At 41.8% G+C, this 15,625-nt stretch overlaps 2 protein-coding genes across 3 annotated transcripts; one reads left to right on the top strand and one right to left on the bottom strand.

Annotated features, from left to right (window-relative positions):
• Window positions 1-355: 355 nt before the first annotated feature.
• On the top strand, window positions 356-6,751 carry LOC111229434 (soluble calcium-activated nucleotidase 1-like). Its single transcript, XM_022755765.1, has 5 exons — window positions 356-594; window positions 4,096-4,692; window positions 4,805-4,945; window positions 5,162-5,365; window positions 5,587-6,751. The coding sequence occupies exons 2-5, from the start codon at window positions 4,155-4,157 to the stop codon at window positions 5,955-5,957; spliced, it is 1,254 nt and encodes a 417-aa protein (XP_022611486.1). The 5' UTR covers window positions 356-594; window positions 4,096-4,154; the 3' UTR covers window positions 5,958-6,751.
• A 231-nt stretch (window positions 6,752-6,982) lies between these two features.
• Window positions 6,983-14,665, bottom strand: LOC111229432 (protein O-GlcNAcase-like). Of its 2 annotated transcripts, none has more exons than XM_022755764.1 (17): window positions 14,273-14,665; window positions 14,007-14,058; window positions 13,584-13,681; window positions 12,741-12,871; window positions 12,177-12,348; window positions 11,896-11,994; window positions 11,642-11,781; window positions 11,371-11,515; window positions 10,372-10,470; window positions 9,992-10,233; window positions 9,727-9,901; window positions 9,045-9,130; window positions 8,756-8,848; window positions 8,584-8,672; window positions 8,384-8,504; window positions 8,148-8,277; window positions 6,983-7,379 (listed from the first exon to the last, which is right to left on the bottom strand). In XM_022755764.1, the coding sequence occupies exons 1-17, from the start codon at window positions 14,343-14,345 to the stop codon at window positions 7,243-7,245; spliced, it is 2,082 nt and encodes a 693-aa protein (XP_022611485.1). In that variant the 5' UTR covers window positions 14,346-14,665; the 3' UTR covers window positions 6,983-7,242. The 2 variants fall into 2 exon arrangements, with proteins under 2 accessions (XP_022611485.1, XP_022611484.1); XM_022755763.1 differs by having other exon boundaries at window positions 9,992-10,251; window positions 14,273-14,659.
• Between the last annotated feature and the right edge of the window lie 960 nt (window positions 14,666-15,625).

The raw sequence follows: 15,625 nt of genomic DNA, 5'->3' as shown, positions 1-15,625 counted from the left end.
TTTATTGTCCACAAATATGATTCAGAAGAATGTTCACTCTTATTTTAGCTTTATAAGCTTTCTTTATAAAAGTGTAGATTTCACACAAATTAAGATTTTACTGTTTCATGCATACTATCCTAACCACTAATTTGGTGGAGATATATTTAATTATTATAACCACAGGTTTGCCTAACTATACAAATAAAACAGCAGACTGTACCATAAAAACCATCAGTGGGGTGGGTGTCAGGGGCCCAACCTAATTTCTAACCCCAGAGCCCTGAAATGTTAATCCGTCCGTGGTCAGAGGGCTCATTTCTGTTCTTCTCAGAGAAAATGATTTATTGTGAAACATTTCTCTTAGTTTATAACTTCGTCAGTAGTAAATAAATAAATAAATAAAAATTATTAGTTATAGAGAGTGGCTTTGGCCCTGTTGTGGTATGTTTCGACATCAGTAGTTCAGTTTTTGTCACACAGTGTGAACGACATCAGTTGAGCTGGTCCGGAGTTTCCAGGCAGGAGGAGCTAACCACCGAGAATCTGCCAACATGAACCAAACAGCCTATCAGTCATGTTCAACCGAGCGGACTTGAAGACCCTCTGCACCAGGTGAGCACAGAGATTTCTAAAGCCACAAAGTGACGACCAGATAAACTCTTAATTCAGCTCAGCTCCCTGAGTCCAATGACTGAGGCTGTACTAACAGTACTAACGTTAGCCTGGCTAAGGTTAATGCTAGCAGGCTTAAGTTGCTAGCTGATGTTAGCTACATAGCCAACATTTTTAAATGGAACCGGTGTGTTTTTATTTCTTGTATAAGCAAATGTTTAGCCGGCAGCTTGCTTATTCAAAAGTTCGTCGACGTTATATCCTTTAACTTTCGTGTGATATCACAGTTTTGAGATTTAACGTTACGTTCGTTTTCAGCAGGGTAAAGTTTACAAGTATTGCCGAGGCTTCAGCGGCTCGTCATGTCTCTGCCTTCGTGGCTGTCTGGACTCAGATAGGGAGGGTGTACGAGCTGTAGTGTGAAATTGCATCAATTACCAAGGGAGAAATGTTTCTGCAGCCATCCCCGTTTAGTATTAACAAAGATCTAATCAGGACAAGGACATCAGGTTGTTTTGTTATCTTAGTCAACTCGCAGTCCAGTTGTAAAAGGTCTTAAAGTAACGTTATTGGTCAATCCTGAGGTAAATGATTACTCAATTACCTGTTTTTCTGCCTCTACATACTTCTTCTACTGTCGAGTAGGAGTTAAGTTCTGCTAATGGTTAGAAAAAAAAAAACATAAGTGTAAGCGTATACTTTGATGGGGTTTGTTATAACTTTTCAGTGTTTACTTGTGGCTGAAGGTCAGACAAACGAGCAGAAGACACAACAAACATGAAAGTTAATACACAGATGTATTAAACCCATCCAAACACACAGTTTAGTCCTCATTGAAAATGCATCAAGACTTGTTCTCAAGCTTGTTCAAGCTTCAGTGTGCTCACTTATCAGTAATTACTGACATGGCCACTTACTCTTTATTCTTGATTCATCCAACTCATTATTTAAAGTCAGACACACTGCATCTAACAGGGTTGTATTCAATGCCCAACTTGTTCTTCCTTATTCATATAATTATTATCCTTTTTAATGAAGCCCAGCTTTCTTTCTTGGATCTACAAAAGCGGGGAGAAACTTGAGATTGTAATGGAGAGAAAAGGAGGAGACTTGGTGAGATAGAGATCAGTTATTCATGTGGGATAGAGGGCTGGAGGGACGTGGAGTTTATTATGAGATGCGTGCAAAGGAGAGTGGCATGATGGTTACAGCGTGTTCAGGGGAGAAGCGGCGAAGGAAGGGTGAGTAATTCAATTCTTCATACAGCTAAGCAGTGTTTGAGTGTGTGCTGCAGAAAGATTGGAAATATGGGCTATGCATATAGTAGTGAAAATAAGGGGATTATTTGTTGGCCAGTAGTTTGGCAGTTTGATGTGAATGTGTGTGTTAGAGCATGTTAATGTTAGCTGAGAAGGTTGAACTGGTTTGGAAGGCTACTGAAGAGACAGAGGGAAAAATAATGGCTACCAGTTGTATATGATATAAAATATGTGGTCCATTTCAGTAATACCAAATAGGGTCTTGGGAAATATTTTTACACACTAATTTGTGTTTATATCCATAGTTTAGAACATAGTTATTTCAATACTGACTGAGCATTGCTTTCTGCTGCTATTGCTCTTCCACAGAAAGACTTTTTGTTGATGCTGCTGGGATATTTGTTTTGGGTTGCTAAATGATGATGATTTATTTGTGCCATCTAGATATTGCTTAAGCTCAACTATTAATGTGTCATTTACAGTTGCATTATTTTGAAGCTGCATTTGTTATCATGCTGACTTCATGCAACATTATGCAACAGTCAAACGTTTCAATCTCAACGATCATTTGTAAGTATTGGGGAAGTGGTTTAGTTTTTCAGGAAGTTGCTCTCTAAAGTACAGGAATAAACAAAGGCCTGTTGTGCTGCATGTAGTTTTTTTTTTTTACAACTATTAACAGGAGGTCATGTTTCATGGTGTGTGTTAATTATGTTTTAAAATATTAATATTGGCCAGTTACTACTGTAAAATGATTCAAACAGGAAGCCACTGCATTATGTGGCTTAGTACAGGTGGGCTGAGTGAGCTCAACCTATGCCAGCACCGGCATGTACTTACTGGACCAGTTGGTTGCTCTTGACGACAGAAAGGTCGAAGGTCACCTTGGCGTTCATGTTCTCCCAAAACAAGAACACCTCTCGTATTTCAGCGGGCAGGGCGTCATGTCAGCTCTATTACCTGAACCTAAAACAGATTAAGGAGTCTGTTTGTAACTCAAGTGAAAGTACACAAAGTAGACAAAGGCTCATTATGACCAACTCTATATGGAACACAAGAGAAAAACTCACCAAAGTTCATGTATTATTATATTGGTGTGAGTTCAGTTTGTGCACAGTTTTAGATTTGGACTTGGACTTTCAGTTTTCCTGGCTTCAGGTTTCATACGAGTCGCTCATTACATTTAGTCACTGCACTCACAATAGAAGACATGAGTGGTGCCAAACTGATACTACCACGAAGCATAACTATAGGACTGGACGACATGTTCATCGGAAAGATTTTGTATTTGCAAATTACATTAAACTGAGAAACATAGCCTTGTTTTTTACTTGACAGTGCATATTTCACATTACCCAGTGAGCTTCCACAAGAGAACATGGTTTTCATAGGACGTTCTTTAACAGAGGTGGTAAGCCACCAGGATGCATTGCATCACATGATCAGTGCAGTTAGTAGATGGTGGCCTAAACAGTAGTCACACTCAACAAAGTTAATGTGTTCTTACATAAAGTGGATAAGTTGTTATGATGTGACTGGAGGCGATCTTAGCTCACCTCTGCTATCAGACACTTTGGGGCAACTATATAAAAATGTTGGCTCCTTTTCTCCCCACACATTGTGATGTGCATTTTCTGTTTACAAACAAATTTCTTTGAGGCTAAGAAGGACAAAATAATTTAATATTAACATCAGAACTGAGCGAGATTAATTATGGGCTTCTTGTCCTGAGGAAGTATGACATGCCAGCTACCTACTCAGTATGCAGATAGTGGTTCTGCTTGAACAACACAACAAAGCTCTCTGTTGTAAACAGAACAATGGGGACAAGAGCCTATTTTCCCCAACATGTCCTCCTCCCCCGTGTTCATTCTTTCATCTTCTCCACCTATTGTTTTCTATTCAAACTTTATAACCATGTTTGTTTAAACTGATGATATAAAGTGGTTACAAATAGTGATATAGTCAGTGATAATGATTGTCAGCTAAAAACAATTCCAGCTCATACTATATAGTACCATGTACAGGAACATTAGATAATTTAACATGTGATATGATTATTAAACACATAACGCACTTTGATATTTTAATGTCTTCTGGAAGCCCAACACAGCAAACTGGTTGGAAAATGAACACAAAGAGACATATCAAGTTTTTTTTCTATTTTTAAATTTTTTTTTATACCACATCCTCCACCGTGCTTTTCTCCTGACCTGCTTCTCCCTGGTTTGCTCTTTCCCAGGCTATGGTAGTCATCACCCCCAGTCCACGTGTGACGGTGAGAATGACGACAATACTTCCATGACCTCCTTTGGTGTTGCCCTCCGAGGCCTCCCCCTGGCCTTGGCATCCATGACACAAGCTACCACCTCAGACTCACGCTTTCACCCAAAATGGCGGGCAATCACTGTGGCGACCCTGCTGGCTTTAGTGCTCATATTGTATTTGCACCGGACAGTAGGGAACAGAGATACTCCTACCAGGGGTTACTACCGCAACAGGGCTCACAGTTTGCAACTGTACAGTGAGGGTGAGGATGATATCTTCAGGGACACTCGCAGACAAACTGCAGGAAGCCTCACCCGCCGTCAGAGGAGGGAAAAACCTTACAATGACACTTACCCGTTAAGTCCACCAGAGAAGACGAAGAAGGGCATCCGCTACCGCATCGGTGTGATCGCAGACCTGGACACGGCATCACGTAGCTCCAAGGATCAGACGTGGTTCAGCTACATGAAAAGAGGTTATCTGACTGTTTCAGAGAGCGCTGACAGACTGGAGGTGGAGTGGGATGCTGAGACTGTCACTCTAGAGAGTCATTTGGCTGAGAAGGGACGAGGTATAAGTTGGTTAAGAACTTACCTATTGATATGTATATTTGTTATGTTTGTGTGTTCAAATCAATGTTGATTTACCTCATTTTATTTTTCTACTTACTAACTGTGCTGCAGGTATGGAGCTGTCAGAACTTGTGGCGTTCAACGGTCACCTTTACAGTGTAGACGACCGCACAGGTGTGGTGTACAGGATCGAGGGCAACCAGGCTGTGCCCTGGGTTATATTACCTGACGGTGATGGCTCAGTCTCCAAAGGTCAGTTTCTAATAGATGTCTTAAAGTCTCAAACTGGCTCGGGTAAGGTGGTCAGAAAGGGTTTTTTTTTTTCACTGAAGAAAGGACAGAACTATCAACTGCGTGCACTTAATGTAGCTCAAAGACCGCGGGTGTAGCCTTTCCTTAGCTTGAGGGTAATTTCTTGTGAGATCCACATGCCTCCTCACAGATCTGTCCTTTCTGTTGTGTGCGCAGGGTTCAAGGCCGAGTGGCTGGCAGTGAAGGATGAACACCTGTATGTTGGTGGCCTGGGCAAGGAGTGGACCACAACCTCTGGGGAAGTCGTCAACAACAACCCAGAGTGGGTTAAAGTTGTTGGCTACCATGGCGACGTGGAGCATGAGAATTGGGTGCCACACTACAATTCCCTGCGGAGTGCAGCAGGGATCCAACCACCAGGTGCTGACGGATTATTTTTAGTTTCTTCTTTGTAGCCCTGTCCACATACAACAATGTCTGAATTGGTATCACATCTTATTATTGGCATCAATGGGCGTAGTTTTCGTTTCATAATTCACGGTTTTGTTTTCCGTTCCAAAAATACATAGTGGATAGAGGAAATTGCAACTCACTGACGCACAGTCTGCTCTTATTCATTCTGTTACCTCTCCCTTCCACAGGCTACCTTATCCATGAATCGGCAGCTTGGAGTGAACGTCTCCAGCGCTGGTTCTTCCTCCCTCGCCGCGCCAGTCACGAGCACTATGAAGAGACTGCAGACGAGCGGCGTGCCACCAACCTCCTCCTGTCCTGCCCTGCAGACTTCAGCTACATAACCGTGCGGCACGTTGGACCGCTCAACCCCACCCACGGCTTCTCCTCGTTTAAATTTGTTCCAGACACGGACGATCAGATCATTTTGGCCCTAAAATCAGAGGAGGATGCAGGCAGGATCGCCACCTACATCATTGCATTTACACTTGACGGTCGGGTGCTGATGCCTGAGACAAGGATCGGGGATGTGAAGTATGAGGGGCTTGAGTTTATTTGAAAATGACAGGGCTGAAGGTGCACATGTTGCTGAAGGGAAACGCTGCAGGGGTCTTCAATGTTTCAGAGAAGAGTAAGAAGTGGACTGTTTTATGCAACACTTGTTTAAAGTCTTAGGTTTTACATTCCCCTCTTTGTTCTACAGTGCAATAATACAGTATGGTACAAATTATATATTTCATAGTCTTCTCTTGAGAGGCACAAGAGAAGATAAAAGGGCAGGACAAAGCCTCACCACCAGGGAAGGACAATTAAGTCTCACCAACTACAGATCTGTGTATAAATGATACAGCCAAGCGGGGACAGGCAATACATCAGTCACTAGTCATTCACCTCCAAACAAGATTTTTTTTTAACGTTTTAAAGCCTTAACTACCTTATATCAGTGCTGGTACAACAACGCTGTTTCAACCTTGAGTTAAGCATCATGCTTTGATTGGACACTACTGATATCCCAGAGGAGTCTGGGTATAACAGTTTGTTTATTAGTAGCTGTCGGTCTGTCAAACACCAGGTTAATGTGGACCTGTTCTCCTGCAGCCAAACTCTGCTGGTCAGACACACAGGGGAACAAGGTGACACAGCATCGCACATTGAAAAAGAAAAAGAAATGAATGTCCTTAAATGACTTGAAATATTGAGCTTACTTGTTGCTTTTGTGTTTTATTTTACCTGTTCAGACACACTGAAGTTTCTCTTATTAAATTTATATTAATGATGTAATGGGTCCAGTCATGGTCATGTGATGCATAGCAACTTATGCTCCATAACCATGGTAAATTATTCTGGGCAGGTTCAGCTCAAATGTCATAATTGAATATCAGCCTCTCAAGCCAGAGAACAAGTGAACATCAGCGATTTATTTGAAGATTAACTATTAATATTCCCTTTGCATCCCCTCAAAACAAATTAAAATTTCTTTTTATTTAACTGTCTTGTTATGTTTGTGCAACAAATCAGATGCTATTAACATTTTTATTGTTAAACAATTTTATCTAAAAAATAATCACTATACAGTTTTCATGTCTAAAAATTCAACAGTTTTGCATCACACTTTTAATTATACAGTAGTTTGTTACACAAATTTCATTAAGCGTTTCCTTGACTAATGTTACAGCTTCACAGGGGGAGACTGGTTCATTGTGATGGCTGGTAAATTACAGATTATCTGATGAACTGACAAAAATGACAAGACAGATTGGCTGGATCAGTTCAACATGCAGCAAACTTGGAGATTCTTCACACAACAGTTCAAACCTGAGGAAAATATTTGTGAGTAATCTTGTTCACAGGCCTGTTGCCATGGCGAGGATGTCTTGAGGTATACCAGCCACTTTGATGGGTTTGAAGGAGCCCAGTTTAGTGTAAAAGTCGAGCATCCTCCGATCGCTCTGCCTCAACTCACAGAACACTCCTCTGGAACCTGAAGGGAAAACCAAGACGGTGTTTGGTATTTAAATCTGTTTTGGGTAAAATATTGTTCAAACCTTTAGGTGATAAAGAAAAACAACTTTCATTGTCACTGGAACAAAGTCATACAACATCAGTGATCTGCAAATTTAAATCATGTATATAGCTTGGTATGCCATCTACAGGCCATATGCCTTTATCACATGCCTACCTGCAAGTTATGGGTGCAGCAGAGCAGTTTTCTCTCTTTATTTTAAACCAATAAATTGTAAGATGTTTTGTTTACTACAACTTTTCTGCTAAATTCTGGGAAGAATACAGAAGTAACACCGCTCAGCCATCCAGGACTGTCCTCTTAGTTACTTTGCAGAGGAAAGAAGAGTCCCACGTGGTTGGTATTGAAGAAATAAAAGAAAAACTGAAGCTTCCACTCTGAGCTATTTTAGTATTAGAGTTTCAGCAGTTATTACTTTCTTTGTCTGGAACAATACCAGCACATCTATTGTAAAGTTTGGACACACTGTCATTCAAGTGAATCGAAAAGTGTGTCCAAACTTTTAACTCAAGTCAAAGAGTTTCTTGCAAGTATACACTGATACTGCAGTGACTTTCCTGTCCTATAAAAAGAAACCGGTGCGAAGCACTGTTGTGACACTGGCTGGACAGCTCCTCCTCCTGGAGAATATGCAGTCTATTAAACCTGAGTTTGTGAATGACTGAAGTTGCAAGCCTGTTTCATGAGGCGCATCTCTGAGTAATCAAAAAGGCAGTGTGCACCTACCACTGTTCCTGATGGAGGACAACAGCTGACCAATCATACTTTTGGCTGGAGAGGGATCAGTGACCCGGGGCAGCACTTGTATAGTGATCAAAGAAGGGAATTCTTCAAACACTGGGTCAGTTGTTGCCCTCTGGAGGTAGAAGATAACATACAATAAAATAACATTGCATCTTATCATTATCATTATCATCATCATCATCTCATAGTCTGGAAAACAAATCTTGCGTTTTGATCACCTGAATCTTGGCTGCAGCTGGTTTGGCATTAATGAGTGCCAGTGCGTAACCACACGTCCCAATCTCATCCTCCAGGACAAAAGCACACTGAGGGGAGGGGGAGATTTCACCTGCTGACAGGCTGCAGTGGGACAGAGGGGATGTTAAGATCACATAGAAGCATAAAATTCTCAGGAGCAGAGTAATTCATTCTTTGTTACCTATCACAGATAAGTGGAGGCTGCGTCATCATGGGGACTTTGCCCTCTCCCGCCATCTGCATCGCCCCGAAAATCCGCCGCACCTCCATCTAAGACAGGAAACAATACTGTGCAGCATCACTACTGAATTTTAACCAAACTGCATCATTGTCTGAGGATCTGCCGTCTTTACCTTGTCCTCGGGGCAGTATGGCCGTATGCAATACACTGCTGTCATGGGAGGATATCTGAACAGGTCCCTGTTTCCGTGTCCAGGCAGCATTCTCTGTAATACAGTATATTCATTAGAGCAACATTAATAATTCACGGATGAGAACAAAATGATATTTTCCAGATGCATTGTCCTATTAATAACAATTACCACAGTTCATTAAGTGGGAAAATGATAGATTTAGTACAACTAGTCAGAAAACAACATTTCAAATATGTCTCCGTCTTTAGACACAGCATTGTTAGATTACCTGGAACTCTCCAGACAGTCCTCCTCTGAAGCCCCAGGGTTCAGGGTCATCGTTCATAAGCTGGGCGGAGGGTTGACCCTGCCCTCCTGTGGAAAACAAAAAAAACAAAACATTTAAAGCTACAGTCGGCTTGTCATCTGAGTACAAACACACTTGGCGACCAGTGACCTGTAACCACTAGAGAGTGAGAATATCCATCACCTTTTGTTTCTTTTCTTTTCCACCTGCAGCACAAAATGTAACACTCCCAATGTTACTGTGGCCATTTATGTTCCCCGTGTTTTGAGTTTTCATGGGAGTCCTGATAAAAGCTCAGGAATGTGTCTAGTTAAAGGCATTGGTCTTGAAAAAGGTTATAGTGGCAGCTAATTTCAGAAATGTAATTTGAATACGTATTTGAATTTAAAAATGTAGCAAAATGAAATGGTGCAGGTTTAAGGCCACAATTTACAGGCTTTAATTAATAATTATTTACATCTTTCTCTTTAGATTACAGCTCTGATCATTTCCGTCATTCATCAGTAGCTTTCATCTGCATCATGATATGTAGTGGAACTAGACCTGGGAAGAAGTCCTGTGTTATCTAAGAAATGTAATAAACTCTTCTTACTATACTGTACCCACAGCAGCTTTTTTTTTTTTTTTTGGTTTTATCATCATTGGAAGATTTTGATTTTCTCACCCAGTGTTTTCACATAGGCACGAGCCAGACCGACTCCACTCTTAATGTCACAGATGTAGTTGTAGAGGTCGTACAGGATGCTGCGGTTCGGGGCGTTTGACAGGCGGTTAAACATCTGCACCACCGCTTCGCACATGTCATCAAACTGCTGCGCTCTTGAGCACCACTCTGCTGTCTGAAAAACACCATGAGCTGTGTTAAAGAGCACAACACGCCTGCAGAATGAGCTGTATTTGGAAAAACTACACACACACACACACACAACCTTGTCTGTCTCTGCAGTAGCAGCGCAGCCGTTGCTCTTGAGCCAGTCCAGCTCCTGCAGCATGGTCCTGGCGGTGGGCCCGTGCTCGTATGGCAGGAAGAAGAGGTCCGACAGCAGCTTCAGGTCGTCCAGGGTCAGAGGCTCTGCTGTGTACAGTGGGTTCTCCCCGGGTCCAGGAACATAGCTTTCACCCATGTCTGTCTGCATGGGCTCCTCATCTGATGGCTCTTTCTTGAGACGAGCTGGAGGACGACACGGGCCTGGAAGGATGAGGAGGGCACCGACAAACTGTCTCAATGTGATTCTCGCACTGCTCCAGCTGCTTTGTCATATAATGGTAACAATACATTAAACTGTTAAATGAGAGGTGAAGACTCTACCTCCTGGTTGATCTGTGCTCAGGAACTCCTGCAGCCAGTCATTGAGGGCCAGGATCAGAGCTTTCTGGGGACTGTAGCAGGGGTCCTGCTCCTCGTCGCCTGGTGATGAAGGTCAGGGACAGTGAGACAGTGTGCTGCCTTCACTCCCATATTGTGCCGCTAAGCTTTAGGCAAACCCACAGAACTTTTTTTTTTGTTTTTATAGTAAGGACCCTTGTGTTTCCAAAGATACCATATGTGCCGGGCTCCATTTAATGTAAAGGGCCAAAAAAATAAAACAAATCTTGAGATTGACAACTGCATTCAACGTAAATGTATTAGACCTTCGAAACAAGCAGATATAACATTATGTGACTATTTTATTTCTCCATCAGAAGCTTCTCAAGGAGAAATATAAGGGAAATATCAGGTCATGGGGTAGTTAAATGCATAAATGTAGCCATCTGATATTCCACCATTTTCAGATTTCCATCCTAAGATAGTGCGATGATGTGCAAAAGGTTTGGTCACCCTTGTTTTCTTGATTTTAACAAACTGTCCCCGTCTTGGGAAAAAAAAAACAAAAAAAAACCCACCATAACATTTACTATAACAACAGCAATAATAAAAACAAAAATAATAACATCTTCTATGAAATACCCAATGTGATGTTTTGGATGAGCTGTAAGAGAGACAATTGTCCTTGCACCAGTCTTCATGGACAAGCACCAGATTAAAAAGGTCAGGCATCAAGGATTTAAACATTTAATCTTCTGTGAATAAAAGTCTGACGTTTGAAGACTCTGCTGTGTCAACCATTTTCCAAAGTGCACCACAGATTTTTTTTAGACTGATTAGTCAGTTTCTCTGATATTTCAGGCAGCCACTTGTCAGGTTTGTACTGTGCGAAAATCAACTTTCAGACTTGAAACTTCATCACTCTCTGTGTTTGGAAGGGAAGGCGAAATGCATTTATCACTATTTAAAAAAACAAAACAAAAACAAAAACTGGACACTCACTCATCTCCACATCTCTTGGTCCTCCATCAGCGGTTGCTTTGCACCACGTAGCCAAAGTGTGGATGGCCACAAAGTTTGGGTAAAACTCACAGTTGGGATTGGTGAGCACTCCTCTCAGTTTGGGAATCAGCTCAGTGGGTCGATCCTGCTCGGAAAAGATAATACTGATTATTTCAGGATACAGATCTCAGGACTGGGGCACATTCTGACATCTGGGAAATGTTAGAAAACCATCTTTTATTAATGTAAATGTGGACAGGCATGCATTTACCTTAAAGGGTCCAAGGAAAAGTCTTTGGGGATCATAATCGTTTGCGTGGATATTGTCCCAGATGACTGGGGCCCTCTTTAGGACAGAGGACACCTCCTCTATGGACTCAACTGAGATTTTGTGGGACACCACTTTTGGGCCTAAATAAGAAATAAAAAAATAAAAAAATAAATAGAAAATATATTATCAAACTGTACCAGTGATTACTCCAGTGGAGTCCAAGGTTGTGAGGTTGTGGTTCAGTGTAAGCTCACCTGTCCACAGTATGTCGATACCAGGCAGCAGCTTCTCCCCCACAGTGTGCAGGTAGGAGGACTGGGCCACGCTGGGAGTGCAGAATGCAGCACAGTAATCTGGAGACACAGAACAGTGACAATATGGGGGAAAAAAAAAACAACTAAAAACTAAACTTACAATGAAAAACAAATCAGATTTAACATAGCTTTAGATGCTTTTAACTGTGTGGCTGCGCTTAAATTGACTGTAAATCTTATGAGCTTTCCAGTGTCACTTTCATGCCGCCCTGCTGTCTGACCTGTAGGACAGAAGAGGAAGGTCTCAGGTTCTCCCAGGTGCTGGTACACCTCATTAGTGACGGCCACCTGAGCGTGGGCGAAGGAGCTGAACGCCTGTTTATCAGCTGGACACATCTCAGTCTCAATGTCATCAAACAGCAAAGAGAAGGACCTGCAGCCGAACCCCCTGACCTGCCGAACAAACAGGGACGAACAGGTGATCAGCATTTTTAAGACCGAGTTGAAATTTTAACAATAACGCAAAAAAAAAAAAAAAACTGATATACAGATAAATGAGTAATACAAGGTCAGATAGAGTTTAAATATTTGCTTCACCTGCTAGAGACTTTATTCAAAAGAGCTATTCCACCTGGAATTAAGCCCATTAGTCGCGGCAGTGTCAGCACCATGAGTTGCATGTTGACCTACTTCCTGTACGTCAAACGTTTCTATTTTACTGCTGCATGTTTCATAAAAAGTAATGTGGCGTCCAAACAAACCCTCAGAGAGCCATAAAGCCAAATACAGCCAACATTAAATTATCTCTTGTGCGCCACCCTTCTTCTCCGCATACAAAGTCCTACCTGATCCAGTTTCCTGTTCAGGGCAGCGACCTCTTTGGGGTTGGAAAAAGTGATATCCAGACCGGGCGAGATTGCATAGATGAACTCGACGTCATGCTGTTTAGCTGCTGATATCAGGGCCATGAGTTGTTCTGGGAGGAGGAGAACAAGGGATGGGAGAAGAAATGCCGTTTGATGAGGAGCTCCCAGCTAACATGCACCTCTGTAGGACATTTTAGCTTGATGCTTAGTGGCGTCTCTGATCATAAAAATGGCCATAACAGCACCAGAAATTACAGGTACATACAAACTGATGGTCCGCTGAGTGTGTGTTTTGACATGATAGTTTTTAAACAGGTCAAACTTCAAATTATCATCACTGCCCTTCAGTCTGTAACATTACTGATAACATCCAGGCAGCCAACAGAGAGGCGTCAAACTGTCTCTCAGGAGATAATGATGACTCAGGATGGGACTTTGGTGAGACACCGATAATAAAAAAGGACAAAACTCCCATAAGTCTTTATTAAGTGTTTTAATTTGTTGCTTTGGTTTCATTTGCAGCTGCAATTTGGCACAATTGTAAACAAGGACACTGATGTTCTTCAAGATCTAAATACAGCCTGAGCCGAGTGTGTTTTTATAGTTGGACACCCTGTTTATCTGGTTAACTGGATGGTGGATCCCAGGCACACTAACAACCACAGTGTGTCCTGATAAGATAAATTATAAAGAAACAATGGATTTTTACATTTGAAGATGTAAGCAATTAGTAGGGAAATGATAATTATACAAAAAAAAAAAACAAATGAAATGTGTGATTTCAGTGTGAACGGTGTGGAGACATGAAGAGGTGAGACTCACCGGCCTCCTCAGCAGAGTACAGGTCTCGCCAGTACATCCTGTGTTTGTAGTCATCCTTGGGGGCGTACAGGTACGTGTTCAAACCCCACTGCTGTTCCCTGTGAATCCCAACACCAGCAATACATGATCAAAAGGGCCAGTGAGTAGATCGCAGTGTTTTAAAAAGTGAGAATGAAACTGAGCCGACAGGATCAGGAGACATCAGTAAGTAGAACAAATGAATCCATGTGTGCTAAATATTGTTTATGTGTTGTTGACTGTTCCGCAGATCAGGAGTCTGTTCCTGGAACCAAATGAAGGTGAGCATATCAAACATCAGCGAATGACATCACCCACTATGATGCAAAATGCCATTTTTAGGCTCCACAGTACATGTTCACCGTTTCCACCCATGCTCCTCATTCAGAGTGGGAGTTCACATACCTTTTAAACAGCTCGGTCCTTTGCTCCATTGTCCAGGGTCGCCCATAAAAACCTGCAACAAGCAAAAGGTCAAGTTATACACCAAAATCGTGTCACCTTACCAGAGGTGATCAATATATAATCCGAGATGTACTTCCTGGAGAGAAAATCTGGAGTTCGCAGCATAAATATGGACCTTTACATTATGGTTCATGGAGCTGTACTGTAGCAGGGACACCTCAGGGATCGGATAGTCGAGTTTGGGCCCCTGGACCCAGGCTGCTCACCTTCCACTACTCCACTGATGAACCCCCTCGTCCCAGTCTGGGCTTGGCCCTTCGCACTGCTCGGTTTCGACATGGTTTAGTGTGTAAGTTTAATGTTGAGTGGTTGAATGTCTGTCGCTTCGTCCAGTTTCCTAATGTTCACACAGCAGCTCCGGCTCTGACACAGCCCTATTGTCAGTCATGGCTTTGTACGCCAGCCTTTAATTTGATTCACTTTTATTGCACCGTCCTCTCACGCTTGCGCACACCAGCCAGGTTTAAACAGCGGCAGCGTTGCACAACATGATGCTACCATGATCTAAAGTCTACAGCTGTAAATCCTCAGAGAAGCAGCTCTTGTTTTGTGATGACTGAAGTTCAACTCAGATTCACAGGCACGTTGGTTGAACGTGACCGACTACCGGGTGAACGTCTTAAAGGGACAGTGTCCCTGTGGCTTAAAGGGACACTTCACCTGAAAACACAAACCAGTCAAAAATAACACTAATTTATAGCCACCTATTGATTACTGAGTGCGACTACAGGGCACCTGGCCCTTGGTCCCAAGGGATCAGGGGCCCCTGGACCAGAACCCTGTATGGATTGTGGTTGTTGACATTTCTTATTGGAAAGTCTAAAAATGACTACAAGAAGTAGTAAAAATAAACATCAGAAAAACATTAAGGTTGATAAATTACAAATTAATTAAGTTTCATTAAACAATTAAAAGGCTAAAGTCTGTATAATACTTAGGCTGAATAAAAGTATAAAAGTGACAAAGCAAGAGAATAGGAAAAGGAATAGACTGAAAATAGACCCATAGATATACAGTGGTCTGGTTATACCACTATTGTACAGTGGCACTGTACAATAGTGGTAATTATATCACTCTGGTGAATATTTTTATAGAGCAGCATAAACTTTGAGAGATCAGAATAATCTGAGACCTCTCAAAGATGATCAAGAGAAACAGGAGGCACTTGAGCTAAATTTCAAGCGTCATAGCAAAGTGTTTGAATACTTATGTCAATGTGATTTTCCAGTTTCTTTTTTTAAAATCTGCAAAAATTTCTAAAATTCTGTTTTCAGTTTGTCATTTTGGTGTTGAGTGTAGACTGATGAGGGGGAAATTAGTTTTTTTCTTATTTTAGCATGTGGCTGCAACATAACAAAACGTGAAAAAATTCAAGGGGTCTGAACACTTTCTGATTGCTCTGTATATGGGATATGGCCTCATGACCTTTGCCACATTATTTGTGTCAGTATTTGTGACTGATAAATTAGGCACCAACAATTTGGACAGTGACTGATGTAAAGGCAGGCACGCAAGTTATTAAGTTGAATAGGATACTAATTAAACCCTTGTCAGCTTAT

Source organism: Seriola dumerili, unplaced genomic scaffold (genome assembly GCF_002260705.1).
Source record: "Seriola dumerili isolate Sdu_G_001 unplaced genomic scaffold, Sdu_1.0 BDQW01000230.1, whole genome shotgun sequence".
Lineage (NCBI taxonomy): Eukaryota > Metazoa > Chordata > Actinopteri > Carangiformes > Carangidae > Seriola > Seriola dumerili.
The sequence above is the reverse complement of the archived record's forward strand: the minus strand, read 5'-3'. Positions and strand labels throughout refer to the sequence as shown.

Bases quoted from the DNA above. Each gene is read 5' to 3' on its own strand.
- LOC111229432 (XM_022755763.1), bottom strand. From the start codon at position 14,345: ATGTCGAAACCGAGCAGTGCGAAGGGCCAAGCCCAGACTGGGACGAGG. The intron at 11,516-11,641 runs GTAAATGCATGC...TTTTCCGAGCAG, and splicing joins TTTTCCTTGGACCCTTTAAG to GATCGACCCACTGAGCTGAT. The intron at 9,902-9,991 runs GTTGTGTGTGTG...GGTGTTTTTCAG, and splicing joins CTACTGCAGAGACAGACAAG to ACAGCAGAGTGGTGCTCAAG.
- LOC111229434 (XM_022755765.1), top strand. From the start codon at position 4,155: ATGACCTCCTTTGGTGTTGCCCTCCGAGGCCTCCCCCTGGCCTTGGCA. The intron at 4,946-5,161 runs GTCAGTTTCTAA...TTGTGTGCGCAG, and splicing joins TGATGGCTCAGTCTCCAAAG to GGTTCAAGGCCGAGTGGCTG. The intron at 5,366-5,586 runs GTGCTGACGGAT...TCCCTTCCACAG, and splicing joins AGCAGGGATCCAACCACCAG to GCTACCTTATCCATGAATCG.